This window comes from Euprymna scolopes, chromosome 21 (genome assembly GCF_053919585.1).
Source record: "Euprymna scolopes isolate OS-2025 chromosome 21, ASM5391958v1, whole genome shotgun sequence".
Classification (NCBI taxonomy): Eukaryota; Metazoa; Mollusca; class Cephalopoda; order Sepiida; family Sepiolidae; genus Euprymna; species Euprymna scolopes.
In genome coordinates, this window is record NC_136502.1 from 57622907 (window position 1) to 57641753 (window position 18847).

The window sequence follows — 18847 nt, forward strand, 5'->3', positions numbered from 1 at the left end:
AAACAGAAAAAATGGATTTGGAAAGGAATTGATGATGAAACAAAACAGTTTTTATTAAAAATGCTGTCACCGGGTTTGTGATATGTCATCATATGGATCATATGTTTTGTTTTGTAAGAAACAAATAAAATCAAACAATGCTTATAAAAAATTAAATTGAAATATTTTATAAATTAAATAATAGTGTATTCAATACAAAATATTGCCAAAGAAATTGTTTTTAAAAATACAACTTAATCTACAAAAATCAGAAAACAATATTTTTGAAATAAAAAAATAAATCTGCAAAATAAAACATCATCATTGTTTATCATTTATTTCCATGTTAGCATAGGTTGGATGGTTTTGTCGGATGTATCTTCTTCAGGTTTTTCAGTCTTGTGCCAGACTTCGTCATAATCTCAACTTCCTAAGGTCATCCTTAACTGACTCCATGTCTTACATAGTCTATCTCATCCGTCTAAATGCATCAACCCCAGCAATCCTACATCTTGATTTGCATTATTCATCCTTTTGACATTTCCATACCAACTGAATTTATTCTGGCACAAAACATCAAATATGTTAGGAATGTGTAATCTATTCCTCAGTTCTTCTGGTGAGTTCCTATCCTTGAAACTTACATCACACATCCATCTCATCATCTGCATATCTGTTCTAGAAACTTTTTTAATGTCTTCTTTCTTGAGGGGCCAAGTCCCACTATTATACATCATGATACATAAGTTGTATATAGTTTTCCTTTTACTTTGTGAGAGAAAACCCAATTTGTTAAGAGGGAGCAGCAGTTCCGTAAATTTCTTCCAACCTTATCTTATACATACTAATTAATTTGCCCTTTCATCATTTTGAAAATCAAACAGAATCGCTAAAATTTGGTAGCTGTTTTGATAGCTGACACGTGAATATAGATATTGAGTGGGTAGATCCCCAAGTATATAATTTAGTTAGCTGTGAATAACAGAAAATTGAAACCACAGAGGATTTAACCAAGGTCAACTTGATGATCATGAGTTGAAAACTACTTAGGCTGTGCTAATGCAATGGAAATAGATATGACACCATATCATGATATATGTCATCATATGGCTCAGAGAGAGAGAGAGAGGGTAATAGGAAAAAAGTTTGGAAGCATAGATTGATATCAGATATGGAATAAGATCATTTGGGGACAAATATATTTCCTTAATTATATTTTAAAATTTTCATTTTTTCCTCATCTTACTCTGAAATTGTACCATAAATTGTTCAGAAGGGTTCAGTATGGGAGATTCATAACATTTCCCAAGAACTCATTAAAATCAAATTTGTATATCCCAGGACTAAATTAAAAAGCTACCAATATCATTAAGTTATATATGGATAGGGCTTGGTGTAACGAAGAGGTGGATCAGATTGAACTTCTCCAACCATCCATCTAGTTCAAGTAAGGGCAAAAGTGGGGTGTTTGCAGCTAATAGCCATTTTTGTTCCATGCTTATCTGCCAGAATCCTATCCTCAGGCATTATGAATGGTCATCCATGGTTAACAGGTTGCCCTTTCGGGGTCATCTTATCCCCAACTCTACAAAGGTATAATTAGTATATTCTCCAGTCCTAGCTAGCAGGGCAATTATCCAAGTTCACCCCCCCCCCCAATGCAAAACAAAACAAACAAACAAAAATATACTTTTTCACTGCTCAAAATCTGCTAGAATATGAAATTTTTATCTTTAATAAACATCTATCACATAAAGTTACTTGTTGGATTTTCAAAGCCAGACCTAAATAGCATTTAAGTTGATAAATCAAACTTTGATTCTAACTATCAAATTTTCATTTGCTATTGTTGGACAATATTATTGGCTATATACTAACTTTGTTAAAATTTATTTAAAACAAAAAATTATTTAATCCAGCCTAGACAACTGATAATATGAAACAAGTGATCTCCTTTACAGCTAAAATTGTATTTCTTTTTTTTCAATTTGGCAGATTTGATGTCACAGTGAAAGGGCTGACTCATTGAGTATTTAGCACTGGTTGGCTGACACCTTAACTGAAAAGGCACGGGTTAGGACTAAAGCCGTAAGTAAATGTTGATACAAAGGAAACCAACGATTTTAAAGCATTTAGTTGACGAATACATTTTGCAGGTTGACATTACCTTAGTTCCATCGGAGCAGAATTTTGCTGATAAGCTGACTAAAATGTCAATGAGATGGATGAATATAATGAGGCAGGAATCTAATCCTCCACAACTTACATGCACAGGCTTAATGGATCAATTAACACCAGATCAGATCCGTGAAATACATCAGAATAGACATCCTGGAATTTGTTGAACCACATATTTTGTCTGAGGAGTGTATCCTGCAACTACGAAGGCATCAATCAAGGCAGCAATACACTCGTATGAAGAGTGTCAGCGAATTGATCTAGCACCACTCCAATGGCAAAAAGGAAAGCTTGAGGTGGAGGAAAACTGGTGTTGGATAGATAGGAATATAACTCATTATGATGGCAAACATTTCTTGACCTTATCAACCAGTGCGTTTCACGATATAGCGTCTGTTGACAGGATACACCAAGCATTGTGCGACAATTAAGATCCATCTTTTTTGAAAATGGTCCTCCACTTGAAATCTTGACTGATAAGGCCTCTACATTTCGATGTTAAGAATTTCAGAAATCACAACGATTAGAATACATTACCGGTGTACATATTTCCCTGAAGATAACGGCATAGCAAAGCAGTGTCACCATACTGTCAAAAGAATTGCAGCCAGGATGCAGTGTTCAATTCTAGAATCTGTATACTGGTATAATATGACACCCAAGAACGATGCACGATTAACTGTGCCAGCCAATGGGACTTACTGTTACAAACAGCATATAAAAGGGATAGATGTCACACTGTTAGTGGTTAGAGTTGTCAACACACTGTATATATACTGAGTAGGAGCTACTTGGTGCAACCCATCCTGCCTCGATAGAGTTCAAAACCTAGTAGATGATTCACTTTTCTCTTCCCTGCAACTTCTTTTCCACAGAAGAGACATTGTGAGCCTGTCTCTGCTCTATCGTTATTTTCATGGCAAGTGCTCATTTGAATTCCAATCTATGGTCCTCCCTTGCAAAACTTTCATAAAAAACACTTGACTAGTTACAACCACGATCAACCATTTCCCCCACTATCTATCTGTGCCTAAATCCAAACGTAGATTCCATGAACACACCTTTTTTCCTAAGACTACCCGCCTGTGGAACACAGTTCTATTGGCCTGCTTCCCAGCCGACTACAGGATAGCAGCCTTCAAGTCTAATGTAAATAAGTTCTTGTTGAACTGTCCCCTTAAATAATGAAATTTTACCCAACTTATACCATTAACGATTACTACACTACCACATTACATTCATTAACCCTTATGTACAAGTGACCTTCGGGCTTTGATAAGTGTTGAGTCCCTTGTAAAAAAAAAAGCAAAAGAACATATTATTTGTCACTTTTGTTGTGGCTGGAAAGGAAAGAGTTCTACAATCTAACAGTCTCTATGCTAAAGTCGCCACTACTCTAGATTGTCTTGAGTTGAACTTACCTGAAAATAACAAACCAAGTCTTTGGTGGTTGCTCAGGATATGAACCCTGATAGTCAGCATATGTTATTTTGTTCCATTCATCTTTATGGAATTCATAGTGAGGTATGAGACGTGGATCATTTTTAAATAATGTCCTAAAGCAAGGAGAACAATAAGAGATTATAAGCAACACAATAAAGCAAAGAGCAAGCAAGTTGAGAGATGATAACCAGTTTATGTGCAAGAAATATAAATATATATAGATAACAACTCAGAGGTGAAGAAAGTATATTTGGATAGCAAAGCTATTGAGGTTTTCTTACCTTGGGTATACCATAGAAGCATAGGAAAGAGCAAATGTGATTAAAAGTTAGGTATGAAAGATAAATCCAGGGAACTTCTGACATTATTAACCAGCAGAGAGTTACCACTGCCCATCAAGGGAAGAGTCTTAGGCATGTGTATTAGGTTGTTTAGAAGTTCTGTTATCTTGGGTATACCATAGAAGCATAGGAAAGAGAACTTCTGAAATTACTAACCAGAGATGACTGTACTGTTGATCAATGGAAGAATCTATCAGGCATGTGTACAAAGTGTGATTATGTATAGATATGAAACCTAGCCAATGAGGGTTGAGGGCATGTGTTGCATGGAGAGAAATAGTATGAGAATGATACAATGGATGTGTAATGTGAGTCTTAAGAATATGCTTAGTTCTGATGGCCTCAAAGAAAAATTAAATCTGAACATTATAGAGAGATGTGTACAGAACAAGAGACTGATAGCATGGCCATGTTGAAAGAAAGTAAGAGAGTTCTTGGGTTAGTAGTAGTCAAAGTAGCAGGCTCAATACACAGGATAAGCTCAATGGAAAAGTTAGAGAAATTGATAAGATGAACTTATGAGTAAAAAGGATAAATAAAGACCTGGCCAAAGATAGGATTCTTTTGAAGCTGTTCAGCATCTGCCAGCATGTAAACCAGACATTAAACAGATAATGATGATGATGGATAGACTTGATTTATAATTATAGAATTAAAAAAATAATAATAAGAAATCAAAGGATTATTGAAATGTAATTTATGTGTATTATGAGTCTATAAAAATGTGCAGTGGCTTTCCAGAAAAGCCAGACATAAGTATAGAAGGTGCAGAGCTGCATTGGGGTGAAGTTGGATAATGATTAAATATTTATCTCCTTCCCCAGGCAGGATAATGTGAACATTGGGATTGAAGAACCAGCACCCTAAAGGAAGAGCACTCTGGTTGCAAAAAAAATAGAAATAAAAAAACTTTGGCAGCACCATTGTCATTCTTGGGTAGGAGTGCATTAGGTGATTAGCAATAAATTAACTCCTTCTCAAAAAGAGAAGGCAAAGCTAAAACTGCTGAGGACCAAAGGCATACCTCAACCAACAGAAAAAAGGCCGTTTTAATGGCTTTGGTGTCAATGGAAAATGACCCTCTCAAAGCTGTGGACTTCTCTTATAATCTCAGGGATATGTTCAGTACTGGAGTTGGTTATGAGTTTAGCTTTTGGAGATAGGTGTCATTATCATATGAGGCATCATGGTTGGGTGTCTTTTAAAGATGAGTGTTACCATCGTTGGAGGTGTCATGACTTGATATCATTTGTAGATAAATGTTGCCATCACCTGATTGGGTATGTTTTGGACATGAGAATTATCATAGCATGAGGTATCATGGCAAAGTGTTTTTTGGAAATGAGTATTGCCATAGCTTGAGGTGTAATAATCGGGTGTCTTTTGAACATTGGTATTACTATTGCTTGAGGTGTTATGGTTAAGTGTTTTTTGGAGATGAATGTCACCATTGTTTGAAGTGTCATGGCTGGGCGTCTTTTAAGTATTATTATTACTATAACTTGAGGTTTCATGGTTAGTGCCAATTGGAGATGAATGCTATTATAGTTGTAGGCGTCATGACTGGATGCTTTTTGGAAGTGAGTGTCACATCACTTGATTGAGTGTCTTTTGAATATTATAGCTTGAGGTGTCATGATTAAGTGTCTTTTGGACATGCATATTACCATAACTTGAGGTATCATAGTTAAATGTCTTTTAAGCGTGAGTTTCATCATAGCTTGTGATGTCAGGATTGGGTGTCATTTGGAGATGAGTGTCACCATCGTTTACATGTCTTTTGGGGATGAGTGTCACCATCGTTTACATGTCTTTTGGAGATGAGTGTCACCATCGTTTACATGTCTTTTGGAGATGAGTGTCACCACCGTTTACATGTCTTTTGGGGATGAGTGTCACCATCGTTTACATGTCTTTTGGGGATGAGTGTCACCACCGTTTACATGTCTTTTGGAGATGAGTGTCACCATCGTTTACATGTCTTTTGGAGATGAGTGTCACCATCGTTTACATGTCTTTTGGGGATGAGTGTCACCATCGTTTACATGTCTTTTGGGGATGAGTGTCACCATCGTTTACATGTCTTTTGGAGATGAGTGTCACCATCGTTTACATGTCTTTTGGAGATGAGTGTCACCACCGTTTACATGTCTTTTGGGGATGAGTGTCACCATCGTTTACATGTCTTTTGGGGATGAGTGTCACCATCGTTTACATGTCTTTTGGAGATGAGTGTCACCATCGTTTACATGTCTTTTGGGGATGAGTGTCACCATCGTTTACATGTCTTTTGGGGATGAGTGTCACCATCGTTTACATGTCTTTTGGAGATGAGTGTCACCATCGTTTACATGTCTTTTGGGGATGAGTGTCACCATTGTTTACATGTCTTTTGGAGATGAGTGTCACCATCGTTTACATGTCCTTTGGAGATGAGTGTCACCATCGTTTACATGTCTTTTGGAGATGAGTGTCACCATCGTTTACATATCTTTTGGGGATGAGTGTCACCATCATTTATATGTCCTTTGGAGATGAGTGTCACCATCGTTTACATATCTTTTGGGGATGAGTGTCACCATCGTTTACATGTTTTTTGGGGATGAGTGTCACCATCGTTTACATGTCTTTTGGAGATGAGTGTCACCATCGTTTACATGTCTTTTGGAGATGAGTGTCACCATCGTTTACATGTCTTTTGGGGATGAGTGTCACCATCGTTTACATGTCTTTTGGAGATGAGTGTCACCATCGTTTACATGTCTTTTGGGGATGAGTGTCACCATCGTTTACATGTCTTTTGGAGATGAGTGTCACCATCGTTTACATGTCTTTTGGAGATGAGTGTCACCATCGTTTACATGTCCTTTGGAGATGAGTGTCACCATCGTTTACATGTCTTTTGGAGATGAGTGTCACCATCGTTTACATGTCTTTTGGGGATGAGTGTCACCATCATTTATATGTCCTTTGGAGATGAGTGTCACCATCGTTTACATATCTTTTGGGGATGAGTGTCACCATCGTTTACATGTTTTTTGGGGATGAGTGTCACCATCGTTTACATGTCTTTTGGAGATGAGTGTCACCATCGTTTACATGTCTTTTGGAGATGAGTGTCACCATCGTTTACATGTCTTTTGGGGATGAGTGTCACCATCGTTTACATGTCTTTTGGAGATGAGTGTCACCATCGTTTACATGTCTTTTGGGGATGAGTGTCACCATCGTTTACATGTCTTTTGGAGATGAGTGTCACCATCGTTTACATGTCTTTTGGAGATGAGTGTCACCATCGTTTACATGTCTTTTGGGGATGAGTGTCACCATTGTTTACATGTCTTTTGGAGATGAGTGTCACCATCGTTTACATGTCTTTTGGAGATGAGTGTCACCATCATTTACATGTCTTTTGGAGATGAGTGTCACCATCGTTTACATGTCTTTTGGGGATGAGTGTCACCATCGTTTACATGTCTTTTGGGGATGAGTGTCACCATCGTTTACATGTCTTTTGGAGATGAGTGTCACCATCGTTTACATGTCTTTTGGGGATGAATGTCACCATCGTTTACATGTCTTTTGGGGATGGGTGTCACCATCGTTTACATGTCTTTTGGAGATGAGTGTCACCATCGTTTACATGTCTTTTGGGGATGAGTGTCACCATCGTTTATATGTCTTTTGGAGATGAGTGTCACCATCGTTTACATATCTTTTGGGGATGAGTGTAACCATCGTTTACATGTCTTTTGGAGATGAGTGTCACCATTGTTTACATGTCTTTTGGAGATGAGTGTCACCATCGTTTACATGTCTTTTGGGGATGAGTGTCACCAACGAAACAAAGAAAAAAAGTGCAACCAACTATTTTCCCAAGTTCCAAACCAGCGACATAATTACAAATGTTTTTACAAAGGTAAAATTATTTATTAATGAATATATGTTTTTTTCTTATTTTTACTTTTGGTTCACTTTCTAATGAGACACATTTTCATTAAAGTGTAAGGGGCTACTGTGATAGAGGTCAGATGTATAGGGGACAACTTGGGTGAGAAGTTCGGAAACAAGGTGTTTGTTTATATTTAAATTTCTGCATTTTAGTATGGTTAGAAAAGCAGTGAACAAGAAAAGAATTCTAAAGGCAAGTGAGCACCAAAATATAGAGTAAAAAATCTTCCAGCATCTAGGGACCTCTACACAGAGTAGGTGTGATTTTCTACAAGTTTAATGGGTCGAGGATATTTATGTTGATGGGGTACAAGTGCAGTAAAGTCATTAGAGTACATACCATGGAACTATGTGTAAGCAATCACAGGCATGAATCACTGCAGTAATATGAGAGAGTCTGGAACTTGGCATATAGTGCAAAGCCTATTAGGTTAGAAATTTTGTTGAAGAGGAAGAGACTAGTGCAACAGTACTCCATACGTACCTGAATAAATGCAGTCCAATTTCTTCCATATTATTTTCTATATGACTCCAATATTTTTTCAGAATATCACTTACATGCAAATTCTCAGAAGTACCTACAAAAAAAAAATAGCATTATGTCTAATAGGAAAACATCTTTTTCATCTTTTTTAGCTTTTGCAAATCTCACTATCATAAAAACAAACTATCATAAAATCATTTTCTAGTCATTTTTATACCAAACTAGCTGACTTTGCCAACTTGCTATTGCCTTGCAAATTTGGCTACTTGAAATACATTACTTTAAAATGAGCATTTTTATTCATGACTTTGTTATAAGCATAAGATAAAATCTTTCTCATTTATTCACATAGATAAACATTAACATTTTGGTAATTGTGATAGAAATTTATCTATCTTTCCAATGTGACTGTAAATAAAGGAAAACAAAGAAGAAATCAATTTGCTTTTTCACTTGCAAATGTAGAAACTTGTTGAAAACCAAAACTGTCCCTCTAACAAAATAAAACAATATTGTGAAACAGAATTATTTGTGATATTAAAATTAAAGCAATAAGTGAATTAAAAAATAATAACAAACAATAATTAATAAAATGTCATTTTTCAAAATCAATATGCAAATTAATCTTGCAACTGATATCATATATACATAAGCATTATATAAAAAAAGATGGTACATTGATATTGTATAAAGTCGATTTACTTGAAATAAGGTGTTTTAAAAGTGTGAGAAACGAACACAACTTTTGCATTTATTCATTTAGACAAGATCTTCTGAGTCCAGACATTCTAATAAAAATGTATGCAGTCATTGTCCACATAGATGACCTGTGATCTGAAGGGTCATCGGTTGTCTATAATCTCTATTTTAATGAATGATGTCATTCTTTTGTTAGTTCAGAAGTAGATAATAACTTGATTAAAACAATTAGCCATGCTGCAAGATTGTCTCCTTTAGAAGATCAGAACTGTTTAGAATCCCAATAGTTGTATTTATATTGAAGATACAAAGTGTATTTCCTTGCATTTCAAAGCAAAATTAACACATTGGCTGAATGGTCATGAAGTCAAGGTTTATATTATTTGGAGCTAGAGTTCAAATTATGTAATCCACAGTACCGTTATGTAATTTCATATTGATGAGTGTAGAAAATATAAAACGTATGACTATTGGTATTAAAAACATCTATCGATATAATATTCTGCCTGTTCCTTCATTAGTTCGTACACTCAACTTTAAAAAAAGCCAATGCAATTTTTGAAGGCCAAATTCCTTAAAAAAAGGCTAAGGTTGCAAAATGTGATTTTCAAAAGGCCAATCTAGTAATCCTGGATAAGAATATGAAAGTGACCTCCCTTTGAAGTAGCCTCATTCTATATTATAATAATATACGATCATTGTTGTAATGGTGTAAAAAAAGAACTTGTAGTAATTGCAACATACAGCATTTCTTCACTGAAGTCAGCAAAATGTCACGTAAAAAAAGGGAACATTCGAAAGAAACAGGGAGAAAAGAACAAAATTACTAAGCGGTGCTAGATTGAAGGAGTAAATTAAAGAGTATCTCTTACAATGTGATTTTATTATTTGTATTGAACTATGTAGTACAATATTACTTTCTGATTATTTATTAGTATTTATTAATTTCTTGTATTTGGGTTAGTTCTATATTGAAAATACAATGGACACTATTTTCATAGAAATATTAATAAACTCATATTTGCTGCATGTTATTGGCTTTTCAGATCCCCCCCCCCCAAAAAAAAAAAAATTTTTTGTACCATCCAAAAAAATATCAGCTTTATCAAAACATATTTGTTGATTAAATATATTTCTCATTCTGTGGAATTTTCATGTGTTCTGCTAGCTTATTATTATTATTATTATTATTATTATTTTTACATGAGGCATCATTTATCAAGGCCCAGAGGCCACTCGAGGATAAGGGTTAAAAAGTGTAGAGTAGTCAATGGGACAATATCATAGTAATCATTAGTAGTGGAAAATTAGTAAATTGGATTACTCTTAAGGGGACGGGTCATCAAGAACTTGTTTACATTGGACTTGAAGATGACCATATTGTAGTCAGCCGAAAAGTAGGCAAACAGAAGAGAGTTCTATAGGTGTGCAGTTCTAAGAAAGAAGCTTTGTTCATGAAATCTATGTTTAGATTAAGGCACAGATAAAGAGTGGGGGAAATTATTGATAGTGTTTTCAGCTAGACGAGTGTTTCTCATGAAAGTTTGGTGAGGAGGGACCATAGATTAGAGCTCAGACGAACACTTGCCATGAAAATAACAATAAAGCAGAGACAGGCTTGCAACATCTCTTCTGTGAGAAAAAGGTTGAAGGGAAGAGAAAAGCCTACTAGGCTATGAAGTCTATTTTGAACTCTGTCAAGGCAGGATAAGTTCTTCCTAGCAGCTCCTGTCCAGATGTGGCAACAGTACTCCATCCTTGGATGTACCTGGCTCTTATATAGGAAGAGAATTGCATCAGCAGTGAGATATCTACTGAATCGATAGAAGGATCCCACCATTTTTCCAGCAACCTTGGCAACAGATTGGATGTACGTGTTCCATTTCAGATCAAGAGTAAAGATCAAGCCCAGAAGCTTGTCAAAACATGGAGCCTCCTCAAGATGAGAGCTATTCATTTCAATTGATGCCAGATATAATGTAAAGATAGAAGCTTAGTTTTAGATGCATTAAAAGTAATCAGCCATCTCTTTCCCCATTCTACCACGCTTTGTGCTTTTGTGATTGATCGAAACCTCTCATTAATTGTCTTTCATCTCTGAACTATAATTTTGATTTAGTTACTTAAATAAAGTGGAGCAATTACCTTGTATTCTTGCATTTCTGATTTTCCGTACAAATCTGCCACGCCAACATTTTTGTAATTTCACAGCAGCGAGGTGATCCGCAATTGACATGTCACTAAATCAGTAAAGAAAGAAACAAAAATCTTATAATCTTTATAATAATTATGCTTAATTAGCATACTTATAATAAATAGGTTCTGATTGCTTGCAAAAAGGTTGGGTTTAAAAACTCAGCTTGGGGTGTCTGCTTGTCTAGCCACATGGAAGAGCACTGAAATGGTAGAATGTTATAATTCCCTGATTTTGGTATAGCTCTTCCTAAAAAGAACTAAGAATTTTGAACAGTTAATAATGTAAATATATATATAAGTATTACAATTTCCCTTGATTTTACTTATTTGCAAACAAAATATAGTAGAGGTAAGACATTCTAATGGATAAAAAAATTGCTGAGTTTTAAATCTCTGGTTTGGTGGTTTGCTCTTTAAACTTCATGGAAGAACCATAAGATAGTGAAAGAGAGGGGTGGGTGGGTGGTTGTGTGTGTGTGTGTGTGTTTTTTTTTTTTTTTTTTTTTTTAAAGTAGGAAGTGCCACTAACATGGGTATTATTTAGTGATTTGTCATGTGTATCATTTAGTCTCCAGCAGGTTTGGTAGAAATTCTGAGAGTTCTTAGTATGACAGTAAAAAACCACAAAAGAACATTCAGAAGAATATGGGATATTTGGATGTACTTATTTTAGTGATAAAGTAATACTTTCTAGCATCCAAAACTGATCATATCTTGTCTAAGTAAGTTTTTCATCCACTTGCTATTTTTTTAATCACAGTTCATGCATAGAACCAGTAAGTAGCAAACAAAACACATCCATAAATCTATTTTGTATTCCTCAAATTATGATTAGCACATTTTTGTTTTTTCTCTTCCTCATTCCTTCACATATCGGCTTCTAATAGTGTCAAAGCTGCTCGTCTACCAGTGTCCTCTCCTTTTCTGCTGTCAGCTTTTCATCACTTCTCATGTATTTTTTTGGTTTCTTGATTTATCAAATAAATCCTCTGAAATTATCTTTTTTTGTCTAATAAATGATTTTGAATGAAGTAACACTTCATATTTTTTAGTTTTACTTTTCTCTCAACTTGCATTTTCTTCCTCCCTACAAGTATACTGTGACGTAACCCATAAATGGATTACGTAATTGATTGAAAATTGAAAAATTTAATTTCGAGCCAACGAGAAATGTATCGTTTTTTTTGTTATTTTATTATTTTATCAAAGACAAATGAACATAGTTTCAAAGAGAGAGGAAAAGACAATGAGAGAAGGAGAGAAAGGTGAGAAAAGCCTTTTGACATGCAAGCTAGCGAGATGACCGGGTCATTTGATCAGAAACCCATCGACCCGTGTGGGTTGCTAGGCAATGAAGAATAAAGGAAAGAAAGGGCTAATAAACGTACTGAGAAGAGGAAGAGAGAGAGAGAGAAAAAAAAAAAGAGGAAGAAAGACCTTTTGGTACAGGATGCAGACTTTTGGCTGGCATGCCACAGCGTGCGCACGTGGAAACTTTTCCACTGCGTCACCCAGCAACAGATGAACGAAGATGTGGATACCCCCCACCTCCACCAACAGCGAAAGAAACGAAATAATGCCTGGGAGGAACTTCATATCAATGACAAGAGAAAAGAAATAATGCTTGGGAGAACAAGCTGGCATTGTTGGAATACTGAGTGTTAATTTCACAAACACAGGAGACGTGATATTCCGAGAATGACCCAAAACATTGGATGGATGCTATAAAGAAACACCACGTGCTGTGAACTATTGCCTGAAGCGAATAAAATGAAGGTTAAAGTCCACTTTAAAAGTTAAAAGAAAAACAAAGGAGAAAAGAAATATTAAAAAAAAAAAAAACCCAAAATGTGATTTACCTCTCTCTCATATATTTAAGTCAACGAGTTCATATTGCCATTGTTTTGTTTGGACTGATATATTTTTTTTGTATTGATGTATTTCTTGTTGGCATCCTTCGAATAGTATATAAAGATACCCCTCCCCATCTTTATAATTTGTTCTTTTTTATTTTCACTTAATTACATTATTCCTCCCCTACCATAGTTAGTCATTGTTTTATAATAAAATTTAATTTCGAAAATATTACCATTGCGTGTCATTTTTTCCGTTATTTTCATATGCTGTTCGTCGTCTATTGTATATTTTTGGTTTTGAAAGAGTCTCCCCATATTTTTATTTCAGCGAGGTGTACCGAACCCAGGGTCTACGTATTTTAATGTTCATTGCATTTCATGAATGTCTTATTATTTTTTTTTTATTACGAACTCATGAATGTGTTGTTATTATTGTCTATTTGCATTAATAATAATGGAATTCGTAATAATACATGTCACAGATTGGAAAGAAAAAAAATCCGATTGAATTTATTGTGCAAGCTCAAAAGGTGTGTACAGCTACATATCATCTAAATGCTTGTCCAAGGTGATTTTAACTTGGATATGGTACCTCTAGTAGGCTGTTCCACAGAGTAGAAATATGGCCAGAGAAAGCTGCCTTTTTTCTATTGAGATGAAAGCGCCAATGATACATCTTTGGCTGTGTTCTACAGATTATATTCTCTCATATAATTCACTGTCCAAGTGAGAAGTAATCATCCAAGGATCAATGACCATACTGCATCCAGTGTCACCTTGAACTGTTTCGAGATCTGCAGGCTGATTACAGCTTCTGCAAGCTTGTTCGATGGTACAGCAACCTGAACAGATAAAGAAGCCATCTAATGTTTCAGCCAAAATCGTTTCAGGTACAGTTTTTCTGAGTTTCCATAAAGCACTCTGTGCAAAGTTGATGCAAAAAAAAAAAGGTCATGATGCAAATTGTAATTGCCACATGAAAGCAACAACAGTTGTATCTATATAAACATATTCTATTTGAGATGAAAAGTCATCCCTTGTATCAGATGATAAGCAAGTGACTATCCATGATCATTATGATCTTCATCGAATTCAGTTTAACATTTATTTCACATGCTGGCATGCACTGGATGAAATTAACTTCCAAACCTGCTTCTGACCAGGTCTTTATTTATCCCTCTTTCTCTCAAGTCTATTGTTATCACTTTCTCTCATGTTTTCCTTGGCTTTTTCTCTATGAACTGAACCTGCTATCTCAATTGTTCTCCATCTACTAACCCAAGAACTAATCCATTCTTTCAATGTAGCCATACCATCAAAGTCTCCTGTTCTACACACATCTCTCTATAATGTTGAGATTTAATCTCTTCTGGTGTCAGACGAATTAAACATCCATTATATAATTCTCATATGATTTTTCTCCATACAACACATGTCCTCAACCGTCACTGGCTAGATTTCACTTCAATACATAATCAAGCAATGTACATGTTTGGGAGACTCTTCCCTTGGTCAACAGTGGTAATTCTTTACTGGTTAATAATGGCAAAAGTTCTCTGAACTTACTCCAACCACTTTTAACTCTTGTAATCACATGAGTAATTGCACCAACATAACAAATCCTCTTGACAAACTCAATAGGTTCGCCATTCAGATACACTTTGTTCACATCAGAGTTTTCACCAATTATCAATTTTTTTATCAAAAAAGATAAGATAAAAGGAATAATTTTTACAGGGGAATATTTTACGTCACACCGGCTAAGGGAGATAATAAAATTCCAGCAAATCATTTCTTAAAAAAACCCCCAGATAATCTGAAGATATAGCTTAGTGGTAGAGCATACAGATCGAATGATCCCCTGTTCAAGGCTAGATGTACCTCGCCATTTTATTTTAATCTTGTTTATTAATGAGTTCAATTTACGATAAAACAAGACGTACCATTTAAAATTGCCGTGAATCATTTCTTCATTTGCATATTTTAAAACTAAACATTAATCAGAAGTGACTTTTCCAGAGCATTCATCATCAAGACCAAATATCAGCTGACGTGATATTGTAAAAAAACGCAGATGGAATTTGATGAACGACATTATCATTATTTTTTTTTATCTTTTTATTTTTTTTGCAAATTAGTCCACCAGGCAAATTATTCCTCGTAATGTATAATAATCAATAGAGGGTTCATTCTATAATATATATGCAATCTACATGAATTAAAATATCATGTTTAAGCATATTGTATGACCGGGCAATGCTGGGCTGCCAGCTTGTATATATCTCTCTCTCTATATATATAGGCATGCGTTCCAAGATTCAACCGATATAAGTCCAGCTCAAATAAACAGAAGTATATAGAAGCTAGAAATAATTGTAAGAGAGTGATAGAGACAGCTAAGACAGATTACTCTGAAGCCACCAGAAAACGTATCGAAGCACAGAAATTAGGAACCCGGGATTTTTGGAAAATCTACAACAACGTAGTAAATAATGGGCAGTCAACTATTCCCCCACTATCAAACAATCATGAGGTTGCTTGCACGGCAACTGACAAGGCTAATCTGTTTGCCAGTCGGTTTGCCTCAAACTCCACACTGGACCCGGTACACCACTCACTTCCTGATTTTCCTTTGCGAACATACGCCACACTAGACGATTTGAAAATCACCCCTTCTCAGGTACATGCTATTATAAAAAACCTAGACACCTCAAAAGCATGTGGACCAGATCTCATCCCGGCTGTGCTATTAAAAAAATGCTCTGCTGAGGTTGCTCCAGTTCTCTCAAAACTTTACAATAAATGCCTTAACGAATCTTGCTTTCCCGACTGCTGGAAAACCGCTTCTGTGGTACCAGTCTTCAAGAATTCTGGTGAAAGAACTAACCCACTAAATTATCGCCCCATTAGCCTCCTCCCGCTTTTCGCCAAAATATTTGAGTCCTTAGTTAATCAAGCCCTAGTCCAGCACCTAACAGCTGCTAAACTCCTGACTGACAAACAATATGGATTCAGGCAAGCCCGTTCAACAGCAGATATCTGAACTGTAGTTTCTGAATGTATATACCGTTCATTGGACTGTACTTACCCTTCATATATATATAAATTATTATTAAATATTAGCTGTACTTACCCTTCAGTGAGTAAGAGTTCTCCTACTTTCATTTTTGCTTTTCGCTTTTGTCTTTAAATAAAGAAAATGTAAAAATGTTGTACATGATATATAGGACTGTAAACTGTAAAAGAATTATGTGCGAAAAAGCGGATGGCAAAAATCAAAAGAGAACAAAAAAATATCTTTCTTATTTCGCCTTCCTCTCTCCAAATTAGCCTTTATTTTTATTTCATATGTTATCTATTTGAATCTCACATTTCTTTAAATAATTTTGCCTTCTCGTAGTCTACCTCACCAACAAATAAACACACTTCTTCAGAATCCAACATTCAAACTTCTCAGACTGACATTCTTAATCAACATGAAATAGTACACAGAAAGTGTTGCCAAGTCTGCTTTAAAGAAGGTAAGCTCTCTCTAACAGACTAGACAACTTTTCACATCTATCAGTATCCTATATTTCTATAAAGCTACCATTTTCCCATGCATGGAGTTGTTGTCATATCTGCTTTTCTCTCTTGGACAGAATTTCTAACCTAATAAATCATGCACTGTTTGTCAAGCTTCAGCCTCTGCAATGTTGCATTCCTGTGTTTGTTTTACAAATACTTCAACAGAATGTGTTCTGAAGAAGTTACTGAACTTGTACATCCTCAATGAAAATACCCTCAACCTATCTAACAGCAAAATCACACCCCTTCAATGTACAAGTCATTAGCAGATTTTGCACTTTGATAGGTTCTTTCCTTGGGCAACTTACTTTTGAAATTACATTTTTGCTCTGTTTCCAACAATATCAACATACAGAAATTTAAATGTAATATGAACAAACATCTTGCTTTCCAATTCCCCACCCAGGTTGTTTCTCTATAAATCTAGTTCCTATCAACATGGTCCTATTAAGCATGAGTATCAATATGTCTTGTTTTGGGTGAATCAAAGTAAAAAGATATTACTACTGTTAAAAATCACTATGATTCCCCCGCCTTTCATTTTTTCAACTCTACAGTAAATAAATAAGGTTACTACTATTAAAAACAAACAAAAAAAAAAATTCCTGGAGAAATAATTTCCAAATTCCAGTAACCATTTAAAAAGAAAATAATAATTTTAATTATATGAGCAAATATAGTTAATGCTTAAAAATCGAGTTTTATTTACTCCCCTTAAGTAGTTGTGTTCAATAATAGTAAATATGTTAATCTGCTATTCCAAATATCTGAGACTAACAAATGGACAGATAATAGTTAAAATATTGAAATATTGAGTATAATACAGCAATAAGGTTCTTATAAATGTTTGACTCATTTGGTATAATGGTTAGAGTGTTCCTTATGGACTGGGAGACCGGGGTTCAATGCTCAGTTAAATATTTGATGCAATCTTGCTAAACACCCAGCATTATAAGGTAAAAAACAAGAGTAAGTGGATTAATCTAGAAAAATAGTCAGAGAAAAGAAAGCCTTTGTGTTACCTTCGATTATGGTCAACCATTTTGGAAAAAACGAATTTGTTCAGAATGACCTGATACTAATAATTTTTGATAAATATGATTCTGTTAATTTTTTTATTCCAGTAAATGAGAATAGAATGGCCAATTAAACAGGAAAAAAGGTGTAGGTAGAGGTATTACATAGTAGTAGTCAAGAGTGGAAAAGTTTAGAAGTCAAAGGGGTCAGAGAACGACACCAGATGAAAGTTCTGCAATTTCTAGTGGCACTACTCATGATCTCTTAGGTGGTGAGACTTAAATGAAGAAAGACATGCTTTTTGCATGCTGCCCCAAAAATGAGGACAGCATATGTTAAGTAACTATGTAGTGAAATTTCTTTTACTATCTCTCTCTCTCTCTCTCTCTCTCTCTCTCTTTCATATGCATGCAAAATTTCTGTTTCTATCCTTTTGAATTAACCTGTATAAACTAAATAACAGGTGTCAACAGACAAAAAGGCAAATTGGGCTCACAACTATAACAAGAATAGTGAAGTGATGTATAAAGGATTTATACACACACTGGTAAGGAGCAAACGTCTTTGTCGTTAATAAAGAAAACAAAATAATCCAGGTCTGATGTGTTCTTTCAGCTGAAAATAATTCACATGACTGAAATAGGAATTTATTATCTAAACATATCCTTCAGTCATGTAAATTCTAAATTTTACAGAGTCTAATAGTGTTTGATAAATATCATTCTGTTAATTTTTTATTCTGGTAAGTGAGAATGGATTAGCCAATCAGAAAACATCCAAGGTAACAAATGTGTAAGTAGAGAGAGCATCCCATGTTTTGTTTGAATATGTAGAATATGTAACAGATAAAAAAATACTAAAATCGCTACTTTGTGTATGTATGTGTGTTAGTGTGTGTGTGTGTGAGAGTTCATTCCCTATGGACTCCAAAATTTCATAGAAAAGTTTTTTTTATGTATCTGGGAGTGTTCTTAGATAGGTTTTGTATTGGAATGTCTTTAATAAGTACTGAAAATTAAAAAAATATGATTAAAGAAGTTTGATTTTGACTAAAGTTAACAACCTTATACAGCTTAACATCAACAAGTGCATTCAAGAAGTTTTATCACTACACAAGCAGAGGGGTCCAATGTATA

General features: G+C 35.1%; 1 protein-coding gene across 6 annotated transcripts in view; it reads right to left on the reverse strand.

Moving 5' to 3' along the window:
- Nucleotides 1-18847, reverse strand: part of LOC145242387 (androglobin-like) — a 337568-nt gene that overhangs the window by 81375 nt on the left and 237346 nt on the right. For 4 of the 6 annotated variants that reach the window (XM_080105404.1, XM_080105407.1, XM_080105405.1 and 1 more), the window contains 4 exons: nucleotides 16261-16311; nucleotides 11221-11315; nucleotides 8377-8470; nucleotides 3579-3713 (listed from right to left, as the gene is read on the reverse strand). In XM_080105404.1, the coding sequence (XP_079961530.1) occupies nucleotides 3579-3713; nucleotides 8377-8470; nucleotides 11221-11315; nucleotides 16261-16311 (375 nt within the window). The remainder of the gene's footprint in view (nucleotides 1-3578; nucleotides 3714-8376; nucleotides 8471-11220; nucleotides 11316-16260; nucleotides 16312-18847) is intronic. The other 2 variants (XM_080105409.1, XM_080105408.1) reach the window with 1 other exon arrangement.